Genomic DNA, 17,600 nt, shown 5'->3' on the forward strand with positions numbered 1-17,600 from the left:
CCGTCCACTGATTTGAAAACAACTGATCAGAAGTCAGCGTGCGTACTCAGATTTCACTACTAACTACCACAAAAACCGATTCAACGTCAGTTTAGTGGCGAAAGACCAGCACTTTGTTTTTGTTGTCACGAGACGCCTTCCTCCAAAAAAAGAGGCCAAAAGTAAACAGAAATCGAGGTTGTAACGTTAGCTCGTAGCAGTAGGGATGAGGAAATACAACGGGCAATTAACAGCACAAGCATCTATGGCTGTTCTGCTCAAACAAACACAGATCTGCTTTTATTTTTAGAAAGCCCAGAAGACATTCAACAAAAGGAAAAGCAGAGGTGAGGGACGGGAAAGTTTCACCATAACTATGGAGCCTTTGGGTGTCTCTACGGTTGATCTGTAGCAGATAGACGATGTAGCTAAGCTAACTTAAAGCTAACGGTAGCTAACACTCAGACAAGTAGCTAACGTTAGATGACGTTAGGCCACAAAACAAAACAATTGTGTTATGATCGATTTCAACCTCTAACGGAAGTGGATTTACGTTAAATAGTCTAATTTTAACATAGACTCAACTAACGTTACTCTATGGGTCTTAAGCTGTCCTCGCGCACACACATGTTAGCTAACGTCCCTCAAGTCAAAACTAACAAATAATCCATAACATGTCGATGTAGTGACGTGAAACACGGTACCTTCTAGCTGTAATGTTACCTGGGCGGGGCAATATATCGATATTATATCAATATCGTGATATGTGACTAGATATTGTCTCAGATTTTAGGTATCGCGTGAGTGTTAAAGCTTTTACAGTAGCTAAATTGAAGTAATTTTCTGTTACCAGACTGTTCTATTGTTTACCCACTTAGTCACTATATCCACATTACTGACGATGCATTATCAAAGATCTCATTGTGTATATATTTTGTAAAAGCACCAATGATCAACCCCACAATATTGTCACAATATCAATATTTGGTAACACATATATTTTCATGTGATTTCCTTCATATCTACCAGTCCTCAGCTGTACTGTATTGCATTACAGAGCTATAACATGTAGTAAGTAATAGATTCAGTTAAAGCTGAAAATGTGTCTTTTCATGGTCTTTAATACTTTAATGTTCAACCTGAGTTAAATGACCATTAGCTTTTAATCTACCGTTAGACCGTTTGTCTAGAAATGGATTAGAAAACAATGAAAAATGTCTGTCAGAGCCTGTTTTCCTTCAATTATCTAACCAACCACACCAAATCATCACAATTGAAAAGATGATTGATTGACAAATGGTTTCAGATTAATCTACGGTCGTAGATCTCAGATTTCTGTGCGGTTTAGAATGGGTAGCCATGATGTATCTGTTATGAAGAAACTGTTTGAGTGTCTGTTTTTTGATCTTTAATTCAAAAGATACAAAGACCCCCTCACTGAGTTATTTGCAATGAATATATTACCCCCCCACTCCCCTTCAGACAAGATGGAGATGCTGTGTTTCCGGTTACCGGGCCACGGGGACACAACCCTGAAGCACCTGAATGCCCTGAGGTCCCGCCAGCAATTCTGTGACATCACCATTGTGACCAGCGACAGCCTGACATTCAGGGGACATAAGGTGGTGCTGGCTGCCTGCTCGCCCTTCTTAAGAGACCAGTTTCTCCTCAACCCGACTCCCAAACTTCAGGTAGGCAGACGTCAACACGCACAAAGTCACGCTGTCAACACAGTCGCCATGTCTTCCATAGCGCTCTTCTACTGACTGAAAATGGTGCTGCTTTATGTTATTTCGTTCACATTTCTACCCAGGTGTCCATGCTGTACAGCTCCACAGTGGTGTGTGATCTGCTTCAGTCCTGCTACACTGGCGTCCTGCAGTTTAACCCAGAGGAGATTGTCAACTACCTGACCGCCGCCAGCTACCTACAGATGGAGCATATTGTGGAGCGCTGCCGAGGAGCGCTGAAGAAGTACATGCATCTAAAAAACCCCAGTTCACCGAAGGTAAGTCATCTAAAACTAGTATTTTAAATGGCTATCCTATTTCTTCTAGTTCAGTTTATATCTTGTATAGTGATGAAAATGTATAGTATTAAATTGGTCATAATTGATAGACTGTGTCGGGGGGGGGTTCTTTCCTTTTTTACATTTTTCAATTAAAAAAGTGACAAATGTGTTTTGTTCCAATTTTATCCTAAGCTTTTGTATGTTGTAGGACTCATTTTCAGTTCTACATTTTGCATATACAGTAACACTTCTCAGCTCTTTCATTGCTTGCGGTAGTGCAGTTTTCATAATTTATTTTGCAATTTCATAATCCGTTTCCTTTCCTCTTTACCTTCCTCTAGATGACTTTAGAGGAGAGTCAGGCCCGATTGTTGATCGTCAGCGGCAGCGTTCATTCTGTGGCCTCTCCCCCCGCTAGCCGACCCTCCCCTGTGCACTCACACAGTCCTGCGGAGGAGAACGGCGGTGACATGTCTGCTAAGGGCAGCCGTCAACACCACGACGGAAGTCCCATGCTGGATGAGCAACTCGTTAAGGTTTGTGTGTGACCATGGTACCTTTTTAATCTCCATTGAGTTTCAAATCTACACTGTTCATATCTTAACAATAATATCAACTTCATTCATATAGCAAAATGCAAAAACTATTAGATGACAAGAATAATTTAACAGTATGAAAGTGTTAAACATTTAGGAGCATTAAAAAATAGGATAAAAACATGGATTCCAATTCAAATTGATATCGTTTTGTTAATATATCATGTCGCCTACAAGTATTTGTTACCAGCGTTCGGTTGGTCACTGATTGCCACATTGGTGTTTAGGGCTGCCCCCTCCGAGGTGATTGGCCGACGTAATTTTTCTTTCGTTTTCCAAGAAACTTATGAGCACATCTCTGGTAAATGCATCATTTCAAGTGGTGCTTTGGCATCATTCTTTATGGAGGAACTCAGTTTTACAGATCTGTCGATCAAATCAACTAGTCAACTAAATTGTGTAAGTGTTATTCAACTAAAAATATCTTTGGTCGAAGAGAGACCCAACGGTGTTCTGTCTGTCTTGTTGAGATTTATTCAAAGCAACAACAGTCAGCAGTTTAAAGCCAGTTTCTGATCCTGAATAATGTCTGGCCACACACAAGGGAGAAAGAGCTCCCTGCTCCTTCCTCTGTCCCTGTATGACTTTTATACTAAGCATTAAATGGTCAGTGAAGTGTGATAAAGGATGGTTTTTTTTTTGCAAAGGACAGGGTAACGGGATGAAAAGGTGAAGAAGATAACAGAGAGCACAGTAATGACACAGAGAGGTTTCAGGGATGATAAAACATCCTCTCAAGAGTCTGTCTTTGAAACAGTTCACATAAGAGCACCACGCTAACATAATAGTACCAGTATAATAATCATTAAATGACACTCTTGATCCTGATAAAACTAAATAATAAATCACCAACAAATTGAGTACCAAGACAATAAATAGTAAGTGTTATATTTAGCTTCTCAAACGTGAGGATTTGCTGATTCTCTCTTTATTTTGGGGGGTTTTGGACTGTAGGTTGGACAGTGCGAGCAATTTGTGGAAAGTTTGGGGAAATTCACAGATTTTCTAGAATAATCTTTGACAGCGCCACACACTTCGCTCAGTCTTCATTTCTGTTACAGCTGAATGCATCGGACGAGGAGGAAGCGGCCAGACAGGAGAACTGTGAAGTGTACAGAGTGTACATCAACGAAGAGGAGCAGATGAACAGAGACAGGGAGGAGGAGAGAGAAGATCCCTCTTATGGATCTCAGGATGCGTGTTACCCAAAAACAGACGGTGTCGTGATGGGAGGAGAAGGTGGCGAATACGACTTGAATCCAACAGAAGAGGATCTTGGTGTGGGGGGATTTTCACTGGAGGGGCTCCGCGCTTTCAGGCGCATGCTGCCCGACCCCAAAATTGGCCGGGGCAGAGGGAGAGGCAGGGGGCGAGGTTTTAAGAGGAGACGGTTGGTGTCATCGCAGGAAAAAAGACCCCCAGGCCTGACTGAGGGTCACCAGCAGGATTTGTGGTACCTGGCTGCTGCAGGGATGGGAGGGGGTTTCGGCTTGGACCACAGCCAAGAAGGGCTCAAGACGGAAAACTACATCTCGGTGGAACTCCCCAAGTTTGACTTCGGCATGGGCGAGGCGCGGGGAGAAAAGGTCTCACCAATGGACGGCAACGGCTTGGACCAGTACGCCTTGGAGGAAGCCAACTGCGGCGCTGGTGAGGGAAGTTCAGGTCTGACGGCGGACGGAACAAACGAGGGAGGGGACGAGTCCGTCGCGGTGGTGGGATCCACTTCAAGCGTCGCCGGGCCGGTCATCTGCGAGCACTGCGGCATGACGTTCCCCTCCGCCCACTCCCTAGCCATCCACTCGCGCTCCACCCACCTGCTGTACGCCTGTCCCTGCTGTGGCAAACACTTCCACCACTCTGCCAACCTCACCCGGCACATGGCGGTGCACCGGGGCACCGGCAAGACCCACCAGTGCCCCCTGTGCTACAAGACTTTCACCCAAAAGTCCACGCTGATAGACCACATGAACCTCCACAGCGGTGAGCGACCGCACCGCTGCTCGTACTGCCACGCCCGCTTCGCCCACAAGCCCGCGCTGCGACGCCACCTGAAGGAACAGCACGGGAAAACCACGGGGCAGAACTCCCTTCACGAGCAGGAGGAGAGGGAGAGGGAGAGAGAGGGAGAGGGGGCCAGCGGACAAATAAGGGAGGAGCAGCAAGAATGCCTGGTTACTCAACAGGTGTCGTAGGCCGAAGCCTTCCAGACAGTCGAGTGTCTGAATGTCTTAAGCTCCTCAGGCTCTGCAGCTCCCTGCATCCAGTGGGGAGGTCAAGTCTGTGGGGTCACAACCCCCATGTGGATATTAAAGGGACAGTGTGTGGGATTTGGTGGCATCTACTGGTGTGGTTGCAGATTGCAACCAACCGGAGAACTACAGTGGCCTTCGGGTAACAAAAAAAAACCCACAAAGGCTCTCGCTAGAACTTTGTCTTTGTGGGCCACTGTAGAAACATGGCGGTGCAGGATCCGCTCCCTATTTAGCAATGAAGGGCTTATGCTAAGCTAACAAAAACAAAACGATTCTTAAGTTTCAGTTGGTTATACACTGATGAAAACATAGTTGTGAATATTCCCTTTCTGCCAATAGAACCCCAGAAATGCTACACACTGTACCTTTAAGCACGTGCTGGAAACTGATTGAGGCCTTTTAAAATATCAGACTGTGAAACCAATAGTCCTTTCATATAAAATGTTTTCAATTTGCATAAAAATACACATACTCAGTGTCTTATGTGGGTAAAAATGACTTATGAGCTCCCTGTTACACTGAGACAAGAGGCCTTTTTCCACACCAGGCATTTTGACTCGTCATAGCACAGGTGGTACTAGTGACACTAACAATAGCTCTGTAGTATTAAAGCCAGCGTGCACGATACCAGGACCTGGAAACTCAAGCAGCTAAATGGAGCTGTGCTTTACATGCTGTGAGAGGTCAATATGTCAGTGACTGAAGTCCTGTTGATTTTGTGATTTTGTTTTGATTATGTCTCTTAGAACTGTTTCATTAGTTTGACTCAGAACTGTAACGTTAAACTTGAATATATGTAATACACGTTCAGTGCGATGGCCGGCCACAGTTCAAAGAAAAGATGTAAATCAGTGTAAATAAAAGAATTGGAAAGTCTCCTCTCGGTCTACTCACACAGATGTTTTTACTAATGTTGACTAATTAGACAGAGGGAGTGTGACTTGTTCCTCTGTTGCAAAACGTTCAGGAAATCTGTTTTGAATGTGGGATTTTTAAGGATTCACACACTCACTTTCCAAAGCTTCCCTGCTGTGTCTTGTTGATACGAGGCTCATGTAAATCTCACTCAAGGAAACAATGCATGAAAACTTTTTATTGAGTTCAAAACAGTATCTCTAGTTTCATGAGCCACGCAGCATCACCTATCGACCGAGACAACAGATGACAACACAAACACTTTAAGCAGCTGGCTAACATCATTAAAACAAAAACGTGAAAAGCTATATGCCAAAATAAAAAACATTTTTGTTTTTTCCAGTCAAAATAAATCTTCATTGTACACGACTTGATTCCTCTTGTCCCTGTAGGAGCCTTTTGTGCTGTTCTGCACAGCTGTGAAAGAAGAGAGACATTGCTGAAGGTTAATCCGCACTAAGCAGACACACGAGAGTCTGATCAACGTCTACACAAACAATAGAGAGCTCTGCGTTTACCCAGCGAAGCCCAGACTGATTTCCCAGTGGCAGCATCCAGCATGGGCTGCTTCCTGGCGATGCTGACTTTGACGTGAATGTCTCCCACCATGGCCCCGTTCAACTGAGAGACAAAAAACAAAGAGGTTTCATTTGATTCTAACTATATTTATTGGGCGGAGCTAATGACTGTGTTCACTGAGAAATAAAAATAAAAAAACACAGCTTTATGGGTATCTCCTCGCCTGGAAACAACCATCATCATAAGTCTAGTAATAATTGATCAAAAAAAACATTTTACAACCGAGTTAATTCATTCCCCAGATTATTATATTTGGCAGTTTCTCAATATCACATCTATACTAGAAATAATAAATGTACATGAAACGAGTTAAAAGCAGAAACCCACACCTATGGTTGCACTACCCTTCATGCTGTAATTAATTTACTCTACTTGTAGTGGTCGGCTGAGTTGCTGATATTACATGTATATTCAGTTTTAAAATGTTTTGCTGAATCTCGTTTGTTGCTGTGTTTCGGAAGTTGTGATATAATTATCACTTTTTTTCTTATATAGGATAACACCAACCTCAGCTACAGCCTGGTCTGCAGATTCCATCTTCTCGAAAGTAATGAATGCACAACTGGAAAGAGAAAAAGAAAAGAAGTGATGATTGTGTCATAAAATTAAAATAAAGCAGGAGAAGACAATCCAGTATATGTACAAAGACAGCAACACAATCATAACAGTCGGCAGAGATGACCACTATGTTCCCACAGAGCTGTTAAATGACTCCATACTTGCGTGGATTGTCCATGGAGAGGTCGATGATGCTTCCATGTTGAGAGAAAGAAGAGCGCAGGTTGTCCTCGCTGAGCCCAGAGCCGTACACGTACACCGTATTGCCCTTTCGCACCCCTCTCCGCTCTGGGTGGGAATCTGACCCTGGGAAGGAAAATATAGGAGACAGAGGAAAAAAAAAAATCATGCTTGTGGTCCAGCATGCACCACCACACTATATCCACATTATGACTTGGCTCTGCACTGCATTCTTCTCGACTGATAACTGCATCTCTGAATCTGTAAGGATGTGTCCTTGGTTGGTCACTCACGTCTGAACGGTGCATCTCTTTCTCTGTCCCGTTCACTGTCGCGTTCTCGATCCCTTTCTCTGCTTTGGTCTCTTTCTCTTTCCCGGTCCCGGTCTCGTTCTCTGTCTCTGTCTCTGTCCCTTTCCCTTTCCCTATCCCTATCTCTGTCTCTGTCTCTGTCCCTTTCCCTATCTCTGTCTCTGTCCTTTTCCCTATCTCTGTCTCTTTCCCTATCTCTGTCTCTTTCCCGCTCTCTGTCTCTTTCCCGCTCTCTGTCTCTTTCCCGCTCTCTGTCCGGCTCTCGCTCTCTTTCTCGGTCCGTTTCACGGCTGGATGTCGTGCTGCCTCCCTCCTCCTCGTCCCGGTATCTGTCGCTGGAGCTGACAAAGCTGCAGCGGGGCACACAGGTGAAATGTTGTTACAGCCACAGATACTGACTGTCCGTGTATTCAACAGGTTGTTTTGCTTATTCATTGTGGTTCTTGAGACATTACCTCTCATAAAGAGACTTCCTGTTGGCTCTTTTCCCAGACTAGGAGAAGCACAAATATGGCAACATCAAAATAAGCTTTTGTTTTCCATTTGAGTGCATCTTAGAACGCTACAACTTCTTTCTCAATCTCTATAGTCATTTTCAGACCTTGAAATGTGCAAATGTGCCTTTTTAACACTAGGACTCACCATTGACAGACATTCTACATAAGGTATTTTGATTTTGATTAGAAAACACAAGCTTGAATGTGTCATAATCAGCTGCCACAACAAGACGTTAACATTTTATTATTAGTTTTTACAGATACTCGAGGGTCATGTTTGCAGCCATGTTTTAAACTGTTTATCATGTTTGATATCCACTATACCTCAGGTTGTTCTTCGTCTGCAGAAACACTCCTTTGGAATGGTAAGAAAGCAGGAATCTGGCCTTTCTCAGGGTCCTGTGGCAGATAAGGAGCAACAATCAAACAGATTAACAAACAAAACAAAGCAAGAAAACAGCTGAAACAACACAGTGAGGAATGTCAGCTCACCTTGAGTTTAATTTCCAGCATTCGAGAGCGTTTAAAGCCTGAGTTCTTGTTCTCTGACTTAATGGCACTGATGGCACCCGTCTTGATCAGCATCTTCGCTTGCTCCGTCGCCGTTGCGGTGTCAACAACAGGCTGGTCCGACAAAGCTGTTATGAAGCAAAGTGTGAAGTAGAGATTACTTGTGTCACTCTGTTTTCATTTGCCTTCTTCGATTGTTGTGAACAGGACATATTTGTACATGCAATCAGAGTCTCAACAGGAGTCATTGTATAAATTAAAGTGATTGTGTATATGAATGAGTAAACACCAGGTGTGTTTCAGTTAGCTGAGAAAAGACAAATGCTGATGTACACAAATACATTTAAATAGAGTCAAATGCACTTACTCCGTTTTAATCCACCCTGGTTTGTCTGGTTAGTTGAACTCTGCTTCTTCAAGGCAAGCAGCGCCTTTTTCTGAACAGACAGGTAAAAAACGTTTAGTGACAATATTTATTTTCTAAAAAGACTTATTTCAATGCGGTCCTCTGTATGGACTCCATAAATGGGGTTAATGCCACTAAATGTCATGGCATTAAAACAGATGTGTTATTGTCACACATTCACGTCTTTACTCACAAGTCTACCACAGTATTAAAGGGTGAGACAGCAACCGTCCATTGATTTACCTTTTTCTTGAGTTTTGCATATTTCTTCTGCAGAGCCTCTTCTTCCTCCGTCAGTGAACTTGGAAATACCACCATGGTGAGAACAGCTACAATACAAACAAGTGCATTAACAGCTGGTAACAAATACATGTGTAGTAACACAAAATAGGCACTAAAAATGTACTTTTATCAGGTTCACAGCTGCTAGCCTCGGTAGGCTAATAAGGTCTCCAAAGACGATTTCCTTCCAAGAGACTATACAAGTATTTAGTTAATGCAGACCACATACAAGTGAACTATCAGACGACCAAAATAACAAAAAATGCGTAGGATCTTGAAATGACTTTGTATAACAGTTATTAGCTTTTATCTAAATCATTCACTCACCAAACTAAAACAGAGGCGTCTCAACAAAAACACCGTCGCGTGTATATGACGTAGCGGCTGCTGGTCGCGTTATTGTTTTTTTGATCAACAAAAACATTTAGCAACGCACACAAAACGAGATCACTCCAGAATAAAACAATGGAATACAAACTGTAGACAGTTTGTGAACGTCCACGACACGTTTACAGTTTAGTTTGTATTATTTCCCTCGTAGCTAGCTTAGCTTAGCTAACGCTAGTTTAGTAGCCACTTCCGGTTGTTAATTCTGTCAACTTCCGAGGCGAAAGGAGGAACCAGTTGTGGGCAACTTTTAGCTTTCACTTGGGAGTGGGGACATGGATAGAATAAGTAAGTTGTGGCTCTTTAAATAAATAGCCATCTTGCATATTTGTGTTTATATTAAAACGCGCCTTGTCCTGACGCTCACTGCTGTAGGTTGTATGAATACGTGGCTATTAGGGTAGCTGTCAATCAGTGCTACACTCAGCAGCGTCATGGCTTGTATATTACATATTTACCTAATTACCCGATAGATGTATTAATGTGTGTGCAGTCTTTCTTGAACACATGCAGTCAATTAAACAGTTATGTCAGCATTGGGTGCATCTTCCTGGCTGCACCCTGCATTAGCCCTGTTGTGTTTGTTTGGTCCATTCACACTCTTTGTGTTGTTTCTCTGCAGATGTGCCCCACGCGGGCCCCACGGACCTGCCGCTGGCCCTGCTGGAGATGGGATGCTCCGGCAGGTTTGAGCTCATCACACACCCGTCACCTGACCAGCCATTACCTCCACAGAGCACGGTTAGTAGTCTACAGCAGGATGACTGTGTACATTTACTCAAACACTGCACAATTAAGTACATTTTGATGCACTTGACTTTGTGTACTAATACTTTTCAGAGGGAAATGTTGTACTTTTTACTACATTCAACTGACAGCTGTAGTTACTAGTCCGAAACATATAATGAGCTCATAAGATATGATGCAGATAGCATGCAAAGTAGCTAAAGTTGCTGTATCTCGACCAACAACATTAAAACATCTGTATTATTGATCCAGTAATATAATTTACTGCTGAGCTTTCATACCTCTAGTCTGTGCATGTCAGAAGAATACTGCATTACTTGAGTAAATGTTACCATCATTTAAAGGTAATTTAAGATTATTATTTAAGTATGATTATGATTTCTATTAATATTATTACTATTCCTAAGTAACCAAAATATGTTTGTACCTTTGTGGTTATAAAAAATCTGTCTGCGTGCTAAAATATTACTGATAAGCTACTTTTAAATAGATAGACTTCAGTAGATAATTGACAGTAATCATGGTGGAAAATGACCTGAATGAATGTGTGATATAAACCTGGGATTTAACAGTTACATGGTACGCATCGATCTGCTGTCTCATTAAGTTGCTGTATATCTGATCGTATCCACCTCCAGCTCCCGCATGGGCTTCCTCCCACCAGCCTGAGCCTGGAGAGAGAGGTAGAGAAACAGTTTTTACGGGACGCTGCCTGGCTTCCAATACATGACACAGACTTTGCCTTCCAGAGGTTTCTCAAGTACGTATTCCTGTAAACAATCTCATTATTGCTTGTGAACGACTTGACTGTTTAAATAATTGATTGAATGTGGAGAATACGCACCAATGTGCTTTAGAGTCGATGCAGGTTGCTGCTACTTGATATCGTAGACTATGTAATGTACATAAACTGTATTTTAAAATGTATCATTTCATTTTGTACCCATTTGATAAATAATTAGTAAATTAATTGGAATTTCCCTGCTTTTCCAGAAACAATTAAATCTTAGAGGTGAATTATCAAAGTAGAAAGTGTGTATGAAATAGAAATTAGATTTGAAAAAAAAAAATAGGTTATTATCATGATTAAATAACTTTTTATCGTCACAACTTTAACCTAACATCTTTAATGTTACCTCTTAGAGTCAATTTGAATATGAAAGTTATTAGCTGCCACAAGACAAATATAACAGATGACTTCAAAATAACATGCAGCATCTGGTGTTAAAACAACTAAGAACACAACTATAACCAATCCTGAGCAGATAAAGTGAAGGTTTTTGATAACAAGAGATACTTTCAATCAGATATTGCTGATTGATCCGAGTCACTCAATTTGTTTCACAGGATTTATTTAAACAACCATATGTATTTGTAGAAGATGTAACTGTTGTGTTGTCGTCTTCACCAGGGTGACTCAGAGAGAAGTTAATGTCGACTCTCTAATCAACTGCACCCCGTCTGCACTTCACTCCGGCATCTCTGTTGTCAGAGATCCAACCACAGGGATGCTGCTGGACTTCACAGAGGTAGCTCACAAACACACTGTACTGTACTGTTGAACTGTTGATGAAGCATCTAGAGCTGAACATGCAACCTTTTTGAGAATCAAGTAATGGTTTCAGTCATTCTCTAAGTGAATACTTGCTCCAGCCTCTCAGTTGTGATTATTTGCGGCATTTTTTTATTTCCATGTTAGTAAACTACATATATTCAGGTTGTGGACTGTCTGTTGGATGACAAAAGGAATTTCAATATGTAAACTTGCACTTTGGAAAATTGTGGTAGGCATGTTTGACTATTTTCTAATATTTTTTGTAGACCAAACGACGAATATAATCACAATGAGAAAATGAAAAATAATCCTGTTTTAAAAACTGGAACAGAAATGATCTTAATGAGAAGATGTTGTTGTGGTATAACTATGTTATTAAACACAATCCATCCATTACAGTTCAAGAGAAAGTGTTCATTGTGTTATTTGTATGTCTAGGTGTTACTGGAGGACACTGGTCTGTCAGCAAAGAACTCTCTTTCATTACAACGCCAGCCCGGGCCTCCTTCAGAGAGCCTTCGAGGAAGCAACACCAACTACCCCTTCCGCCCCGGTGAGACAGATTCATTCAAAGCATTTTGTCTTCAGTAATTTTAAGCGAGGTGCTTTCACTTTGTCTTTAAATATATTTGTTGCGATGGTTATCTTCACAGGAGGAATGGAGGAGCTTACTCTGGACCAAATCAAGAATAAATCTGATCTGGAGGAGGACATAGACTTTGAGAATGGTGATTTATTTTTTTTACTTGCATTGTGTTCAAACAAGGCTTTTGTTGTTATTTCAGCTCTTCATGGTTGAATTTGTCATTTTTCTCTTGTAGATTTACTCAGAGTCCCGCCTGGACTTAAAGCTGGGATGGACTTCACTGACAAAGGTTAGATATCATACTTTCGAATGCAAAAAAAACAAATTCTACAGGGCTTTTAAGATAATTATAATGACGTTATTTTTTAAAAATGTGTATCCTGAAGATTCCAAGATAGCAAAGGCAGAGGTCAACCCCATTTCCCTCCTGTCCACATTGGATGACATCGCTGACTTGCAACCTGTGGCAGAGGAGAAGGAGGAGGGCAAAGAAAACGAGGACGCTCCCAAACTACCCAGAACAAACAGCCTTGAAGACCTGGGAGTCAAGGTGCTGCAGTTCGTTTAGTTTTTTGGATAAGAAAGAGATGAAAATACAGTCAACAAAAACAAACTAATACAGACTTAAAAACTAAAATCTGTGTGGAATAATCCAAATTTAGAGATGCCGCGAATAGTTTTACATATTTGTGGTGTATTTGTTTAACTAGAATTCATGAGATTTATCAGCATATGTGAAGTTAAAATTCTTGTTGGATGTTTGCATAATGAGATGAAAGTCTTATGCAGAAACATATTTTTTTTGCAAACTGAAAATCATTCGCAATGTAATGCAGTCTTACCTTTTTATGAACCACACTGTTTCAACCTAAATTCCAACTATGCCTATGGCATCTGAGATCTGGTTCTCCTCCTCTGTCTTCAGGATGTTGTGTCATCCTCGACTCCCTCAGAGAGAGGAAAAGATGAGAAATCAAAGCCAAAAGAGAACCCCAAGGAGAATAAGAAGTGGGCCGTCCCTGTCAACATAAACACACCCTGCGATGATTTCTATAAACGCATCCCCAACCCAGCTTTCAAGGTTGGTATTCTAGAAATCATCCTGTTAAAAATATCTCTGTTTCTTTGTATATGTGCAATCTTCAAAACATCAACTCATCCCTCCCTATTCATTTGTCGTGTCTGTGTTTCTCTGCATACGTGATGAATCATCACATGACAAATCCTGTGACAACTGCTCTGTTTCTCCGCCCCACCTCTGCTCCAGTGGCAGTTTGAGCTGGATGTCTTCCAGAAGCAGGCCGTGCTGAGGCTGGAGGCTCACGACTCCGTGTTTGTAGCCGCGCACACATCAGCGGGCAAAACAGTGGTGGCCGAATACGCCATCGCCCTCTCACAGAAACACATGACGAGGTGTGTATTTGTCGGCGCAAATCAATTTCAATCCCCGTGCCCTCGCTGTGCGTGTGGCTGCACAGCTAAACACGCTTTCAGTAAAGATTTTACTGGAATATTTCTCAAGGATCCTGCGAGATAAAGAGCTTGGAGAATTGGAGTGACATCCATTGTGGAGCGTATACCCTTAAACCTGCACAGGAGTTGTTCTCTGCTCCTAAAAATAAAGTTGATGCTGCGTACCTGTCATTCTGACAGGTCTTTCGCTTCAGGTTGTTGTACTTTCTTTCCACATAGAGATATGAACAGTGAGGAATGTAATATGTACAATGTAGGACTCCCAAGTATCTCAGGTGTCAGCATTTCTTTTTTCCTCTTTTAATAGGACCATCTACACCTCTCCCATCAAAGCCCTGTCCAATCAGAAGTTCAGAGACTTTAAAACCACCTTTGGAGATGTTGGCCTCCTGACGGGCGACGTCCAGCTCAGTCCCGAGTCTTCGTGTCTCATCATGACCACTGAGATACTCAGGTACTCGGGCTGTTTATTATAGATATTAATTTCATGTTTTTAATCAAATCGAAATAGCTTTTTCTTTAGGTTTATTTCTCTCTTTCAGGTCCATGCTTTACAACGGCTCAGAGGTCATCCGGGACTTGGAGTGGGTGATCTTTGACGAGGTTCACTACATCAACGACACCGAGGTCAGGAGCGACCCGGACCGCTGTCCGAATCTTTCTTTTATCCGATTTCCCTGTTGAAGTCACGAGTAACTGTTTTCCTCTCTTCTTTTGCCTCCCCTTCGTTTTCCCCTCAGAGAGGAGTCGTGTGGGAGGAGGTTTTGATCATGCTCCCCAATCACGTCAGCATCATTCTCCTTAGCGCCACGGTGCCAAATGCTGTGGAGTTTAGTGAGTGGATCGGGTAGGCGCACTTGATATTAGGAGCCACGCTCCTCCATATTTATTTGCATTTTTGTATCTCTTGAACACTTTCCTTCGTTAATCCTAGTCGGATAAAGAAGAAGCATATCTACGTGATCAGCACAATGAAGAGACCTGTGCCTTTGGAGCATTATCTGTACACTGGAAACAGCACCAAGACTCGGAATGAGATGTTCCTGCTGCTGGACCCTACAGGAAACTTCCTCACTAAAGGGTATGAGAAGAAAGTTGTGCGGTGCTCCAGTAGATGGTTGTTATTTCGGTCTGGTAAGCTATTCCTTATAAAGGAAGTTGTGTTTGTCGTTCAGGTACTACGCAGCTGTCAATGCCAAGAAGGAGCGCACCAGCAAACACGCCCAATCGTTTGGCGCCAAAAGTACTTCTCACAACACCACAGCTAGTCAGGTAATCCCCGTCATTTGGCTTCTGTCACCTCACTGCTTCTTGATTTTCTCTGACAACAACATCACCCTCTTGCTTCCTGCTCTCATCCCTCTCTGCAATATTTTTACCCCCCCCCTCCAGGACCGATCGGTGTGGCTCACTCTCCTGCACTTCCTGTTCCAGCGGCAGCAGACACCGGTGGTCGCGTTCACCTTCTCGCGGACGCGGTGTGACGACAACGCCCGCTCGCTGGACTCCATGGACATGACCACCTCTATAGAAAAGGCTGAGATTCACTCTTTCTTCCAGAAGAGTCTGAGTCGCCTCCGAGGAGGAGACCGAAAGCTGCCTCAGGTAAAGAACGATCTGCTCATTTTATTATGAAGGGATGACGAATTTGTTTCTAACATATTAATATTAAATGATCTTTTGGTTCAGACAGCTCCCCTAGGTTCAATTTATTGATCTCAAGGGAAGGAAAAAATTATCTTTTTAAATATCATGTACACTGCACCTGGTAACTATTGTGTTATGAATTTGTCTGTGTGCCAAAAATATTGCTCTGCAGAGTGCTTACCCACTGTGACTTAAGGCTGCTCTAATCAATATTTTTTATTCCATTAAAATTTAACAAGTTACTAGATGTAATGTTAAAGGGGTTGCTTGTAGTAAAAAAACAACAAAAAAAAAAAAACACACAGTTTCACTGTTCTCACTTCTGTCACTTTTTACTAAATAGCTCTAAAAACCTTAAAAGAAAGAGCTCTAGAGGACAGTATTCCTTAGTTTTACTTACTTAGTTTCAATTTTGTTTATTGCAATTAACACGTCCTGTATGCCAGGAAGTGTCTGTATCTCACACCGGAATCTAATTCAGCCAAATGATGAGTAATCTCTGTAAGTGTTTTACACAAAGTGCAAAGAAGCAGTCATTTAAAGCAACAATCAATGAAGGAAGCACAAGTATAACAACAGCTCTACAGTATACAGAGCCTTAATGCAGCATTAACAGTAGAGTCAATCACAGTATGTGATGGTAACTCTTACTAATGCCCTGTTTAGATCTTGGTCATGAGGGACCTGTTGAAGAGGGGAATAGCAGTCCATCACAGCGGGATCCTGCCGATACTGAAGGAGGTCATCGAGATGCTCTTCTCACGAGGTCTCGTGAAGGTGAGTCACGTTAGAACAACAGCAAGAAGGAGAGAAGACATCAGATACCAGCACTGCAAAAAACACAATTCATAATAGCAAACCGGTTTATCTGTTACTTCAAGCATAAGCTCCAAATACACGTTGGCTGCAGATGGTTAAAAGAATCCTCCTGCATCTCCCCTTCACCTCCCAGGTGCTGTTTGCCACCGAGACGTTTGCTATGGGAGTGAACATGCCCGCCAGGACTGTGGTGTTCGACAGCATCAGGAAACACGACGGGACCGGCTTTAGAAACCTGCTGCCAGGTTTGGATCTCTCCGTTCTCCGCCTGCATTGCCTCTCTCTTTAATCTGAGAGAAAAAATGTATTATGCTCTTTCATCCCCGAGGATGAATCGGAGTTGAGGGAAAACAACCGCAGCGCTGATGTCTCTTTTATGTGCTGGTCTTGCGCTTCCAGGTGAGTACATTCAGATGGCGGGCAGAGCAGGCCGGAGAGGTCTGGACGCCACGGGCACCGTCATCATTCTGTGTAAAGCCGGAGTTCACGAGATGGCAGATCTGCATGTCATGATGCTGGTGAGGCTCTCCGTGTGTCAACATTCACCTGCCACATGAGTATCATTTATATAAATCTCCTTCTGCAGGTCAATATTTCCAAAATATGTATAATCTCTTAAAGCAGAGCCTTTGGCTGTGTTTCAATGAAAGTGTTGCATGCTGGGTTATTGAGTTGAGTGGGCTATTTTAACTCACTTTCACTTGGGGAGGAATGTTTGAGTTTCAATGTGCTCTTCAACAGGAATAATTCTCCTTCATCTCTGATAGAAGCTTTTATCCTCTTGAATGTAAATGTATATAAATGAGAGTTATTTTATCTGACTGCTACAGACCTTTTAATTGCCTTTCTGTTGCTAAAGGCAACATTTTGGTCCACGTTTACTTCCTGTCAGCTACGACATTAACACACAACAGGAAATACAAAGGGGCCCATTTACAATGTTGATGTTTAAAAAGGTCTATAATACATCTGGTGCTCATTTATTTCCCAATCATCTAGGAAGGTTAACATTTGCAAATGTTATATTGATTTAAATGTAATGGGAATTCAGTAGATTTTTATGACACCTGGCATAGCAGACCAGCAGGAAAACTAAATGGGGAAAAAAAGACAAATCTGTCTCATATTTAATATTCCCATTTAAAGACCAAAACCAACAATGAATTGATCCTGGAAATGGATTCAGAAGAATAGTTTTCAGAGAAGTTTTAGTTGTTTCCTCACTTTTTTGTTTCTTGACATCGTCCTCCATGTCCTGCTCAGGGTAAACCTACCACCCTCCAGTCCCAGTTCAGACTGACCTACAC

The 17,600-nt window shown here is 42.3% G+C and overlaps 3 protein-coding genes across 4 annotated transcripts in view; 2 read left to right on the top strand and 1 right to left on the bottom strand.

The window, feature by feature from the left end:
- Nucleotides 1–7: 7 nt before the first annotated feature.
- On the top strand, nt 8–6,125 carry LOC116393919 (zinc finger and BTB domain-containing protein 12-like). The gene is made up of 5 exons (XM_031866644.1): nt 8–326; nt 1,462–1,670; nt 1,793–1,987; nt 2,332–2,526; nt 3,648–6,125. Exons 2-5 carry the CDS (start codon nt 1,467–1,469, stop codon nt 4,779–4,781), a joined length of 1,728 nt encoding a protein of 575 aa, XP_031722504.1. The 5' UTR covers nt 8–326; nt 1,462–1,466; the 3' UTR covers nt 4,782–6,125.
- On the bottom strand, nt 5,915–9,666 carry nelfe (negative elongation factor complex member E). 2 transcript variants are annotated; one of them, XM_031866646.1, is made up of 11 exons: nt 9,407–9,666; nt 9,041–9,126; nt 8,759–8,828; nt 8,374–8,519; nt 8,206–8,280; nt 7,840–7,877; nt 7,367–7,734; nt 7,055–7,199; nt 6,843–6,897; nt 6,275–6,377; nt 5,915–6,173 (listed from the first exon to the last, which is right to left on the bottom strand). In XM_031866646.1, the coding sequence occupies exons 2-11, from the start codon at nt 9,113–9,115 to the stop codon at nt 6,100–6,102; spliced, it is 1,149 nt and encodes a 382-aa protein (XP_031722506.1). In that variant the 5' UTR covers nt 9,116–9,126; nt 9,407–9,666; the 3' UTR covers nt 5,915–6,099. The 2 variants fall into 2 exon arrangements, with proteins under 2 accessions (XP_031722506.1, XP_031722505.1); XM_031866645.1 differs by lacking the exon at nt 9,407–9,666 and having other exon boundaries at nt 9,041–9,396.
- The window catches only part of skic2 (SKI2 subunit of superkiller complex), a 13,936-nt gene continuing 5,845 nt past the window's right edge, over nt 9,510–17,600 (top strand). The window contains exons 1-20 of the mRNA XM_031866390.1: nt 9,510–9,754; nt 10,089–10,207; nt 10,852–10,973; nt 11,625–11,742; nt 12,207–12,321; nt 12,422–12,496; nt 12,590–12,643; nt 12,741–12,904; nt 13,280–13,435; nt 13,622–13,767; nt 14,135–14,281; nt 14,370–14,454; nt 14,568–14,674; nt 14,762–14,908; nt 15,003–15,099; nt 15,220–15,432; nt 16,141–16,251; nt 16,427–16,538; nt 16,693–16,811; nt 17,557–17,598. Coding sequence (XP_031722250.1) covers nt 9,742–9,754; nt 10,089–10,207; nt 10,852–10,973; nt 11,625–11,742; nt 12,207–12,321; nt 12,422–12,496; nt 12,590–12,643; nt 12,741–12,904; nt 13,280–13,435; nt 13,622–13,767; nt 14,135–14,281; nt 14,370–14,454; nt 14,568–14,674; nt 14,762–14,908; nt 15,003–15,099; nt 15,220–15,432; nt 16,141–16,251; nt 16,427–16,538; nt 16,693–16,811; nt 17,557–17,598 — 2,262 coding nt within the window. The 5' untranslated portion in view covers nt 9,510–9,741. The remainder of the gene's footprint in view (nt 9,755–10,088; nt 10,208–10,851; nt 10,974–11,624; nt 11,743–12,206; nt 12,322–12,421; nt 12,497–12,589; nt 12,644–12,740; nt 12,905–13,279; nt 13,436–13,621; nt 13,768–14,134; nt 14,282–14,369; nt 14,455–14,567; nt 14,675–14,761; nt 14,909–15,002; nt 15,100–15,219; nt 15,433–16,140; nt 16,252–16,426; nt 16,539–16,692; nt 16,812–17,556; nt 17,599–17,600) is intronic.

Source organism: Anarrhichthys ocellatus, unplaced genomic scaffold (assembly GCF_004355925.1).
Source record: "Anarrhichthys ocellatus isolate YVR2014 unplaced genomic scaffold, GSC_Weel_1.0 scaffold35, whole genome shotgun sequence".
Lineage (NCBI taxonomy): Eukaryota > Metazoa > Chordata > Actinopteri > Perciformes > Anarhichadidae > Anarrhichthys > Anarrhichthys ocellatus.

Coding starts and splice junctions, on each gene's coding strand:
- LOC116393919 (XM_031866644.1), top strand. CDS start 1,467: ATGGAGATGCTGTGTTTCCGGTTACCGGGCCACGGGGACACAACCCTG. Junction 1,988..2,331: donor AAAACCCCAGTTCACCGAAG/GTAAGTCATCTA, acceptor ACCTTCCTCTAG/ATGACTTTAGAGGAGAGTCA. Junction 2,527..3,647: donor TGGATGAGCAACTCGTTAAG/GTTTGTGTGTGA, acceptor TTTCTGTTACAG/CTGAATGCATCGGACGAGGA.
- nelfe (XM_031866645.1), bottom strand. CDS start 9,169: ATGTATTTGTTACCAGCTGTTAATGCACTTGTTTGTATTGTAGCTGTT. Junction 8,281..8,373: donor TGCTGGAAATTAAACTCAAG/GTGAGCTGACAT, acceptor TATCTGCCACAG/GACCCTGAGAAAGGCCAGAT. Junction 6,174..6,274: donor ATCAGTCTGGGCTTCGCTGG/GTAAACGCAGAG, acceptor CTTCTTTCACAG/CTGTGCAGAACAGCACAAAA.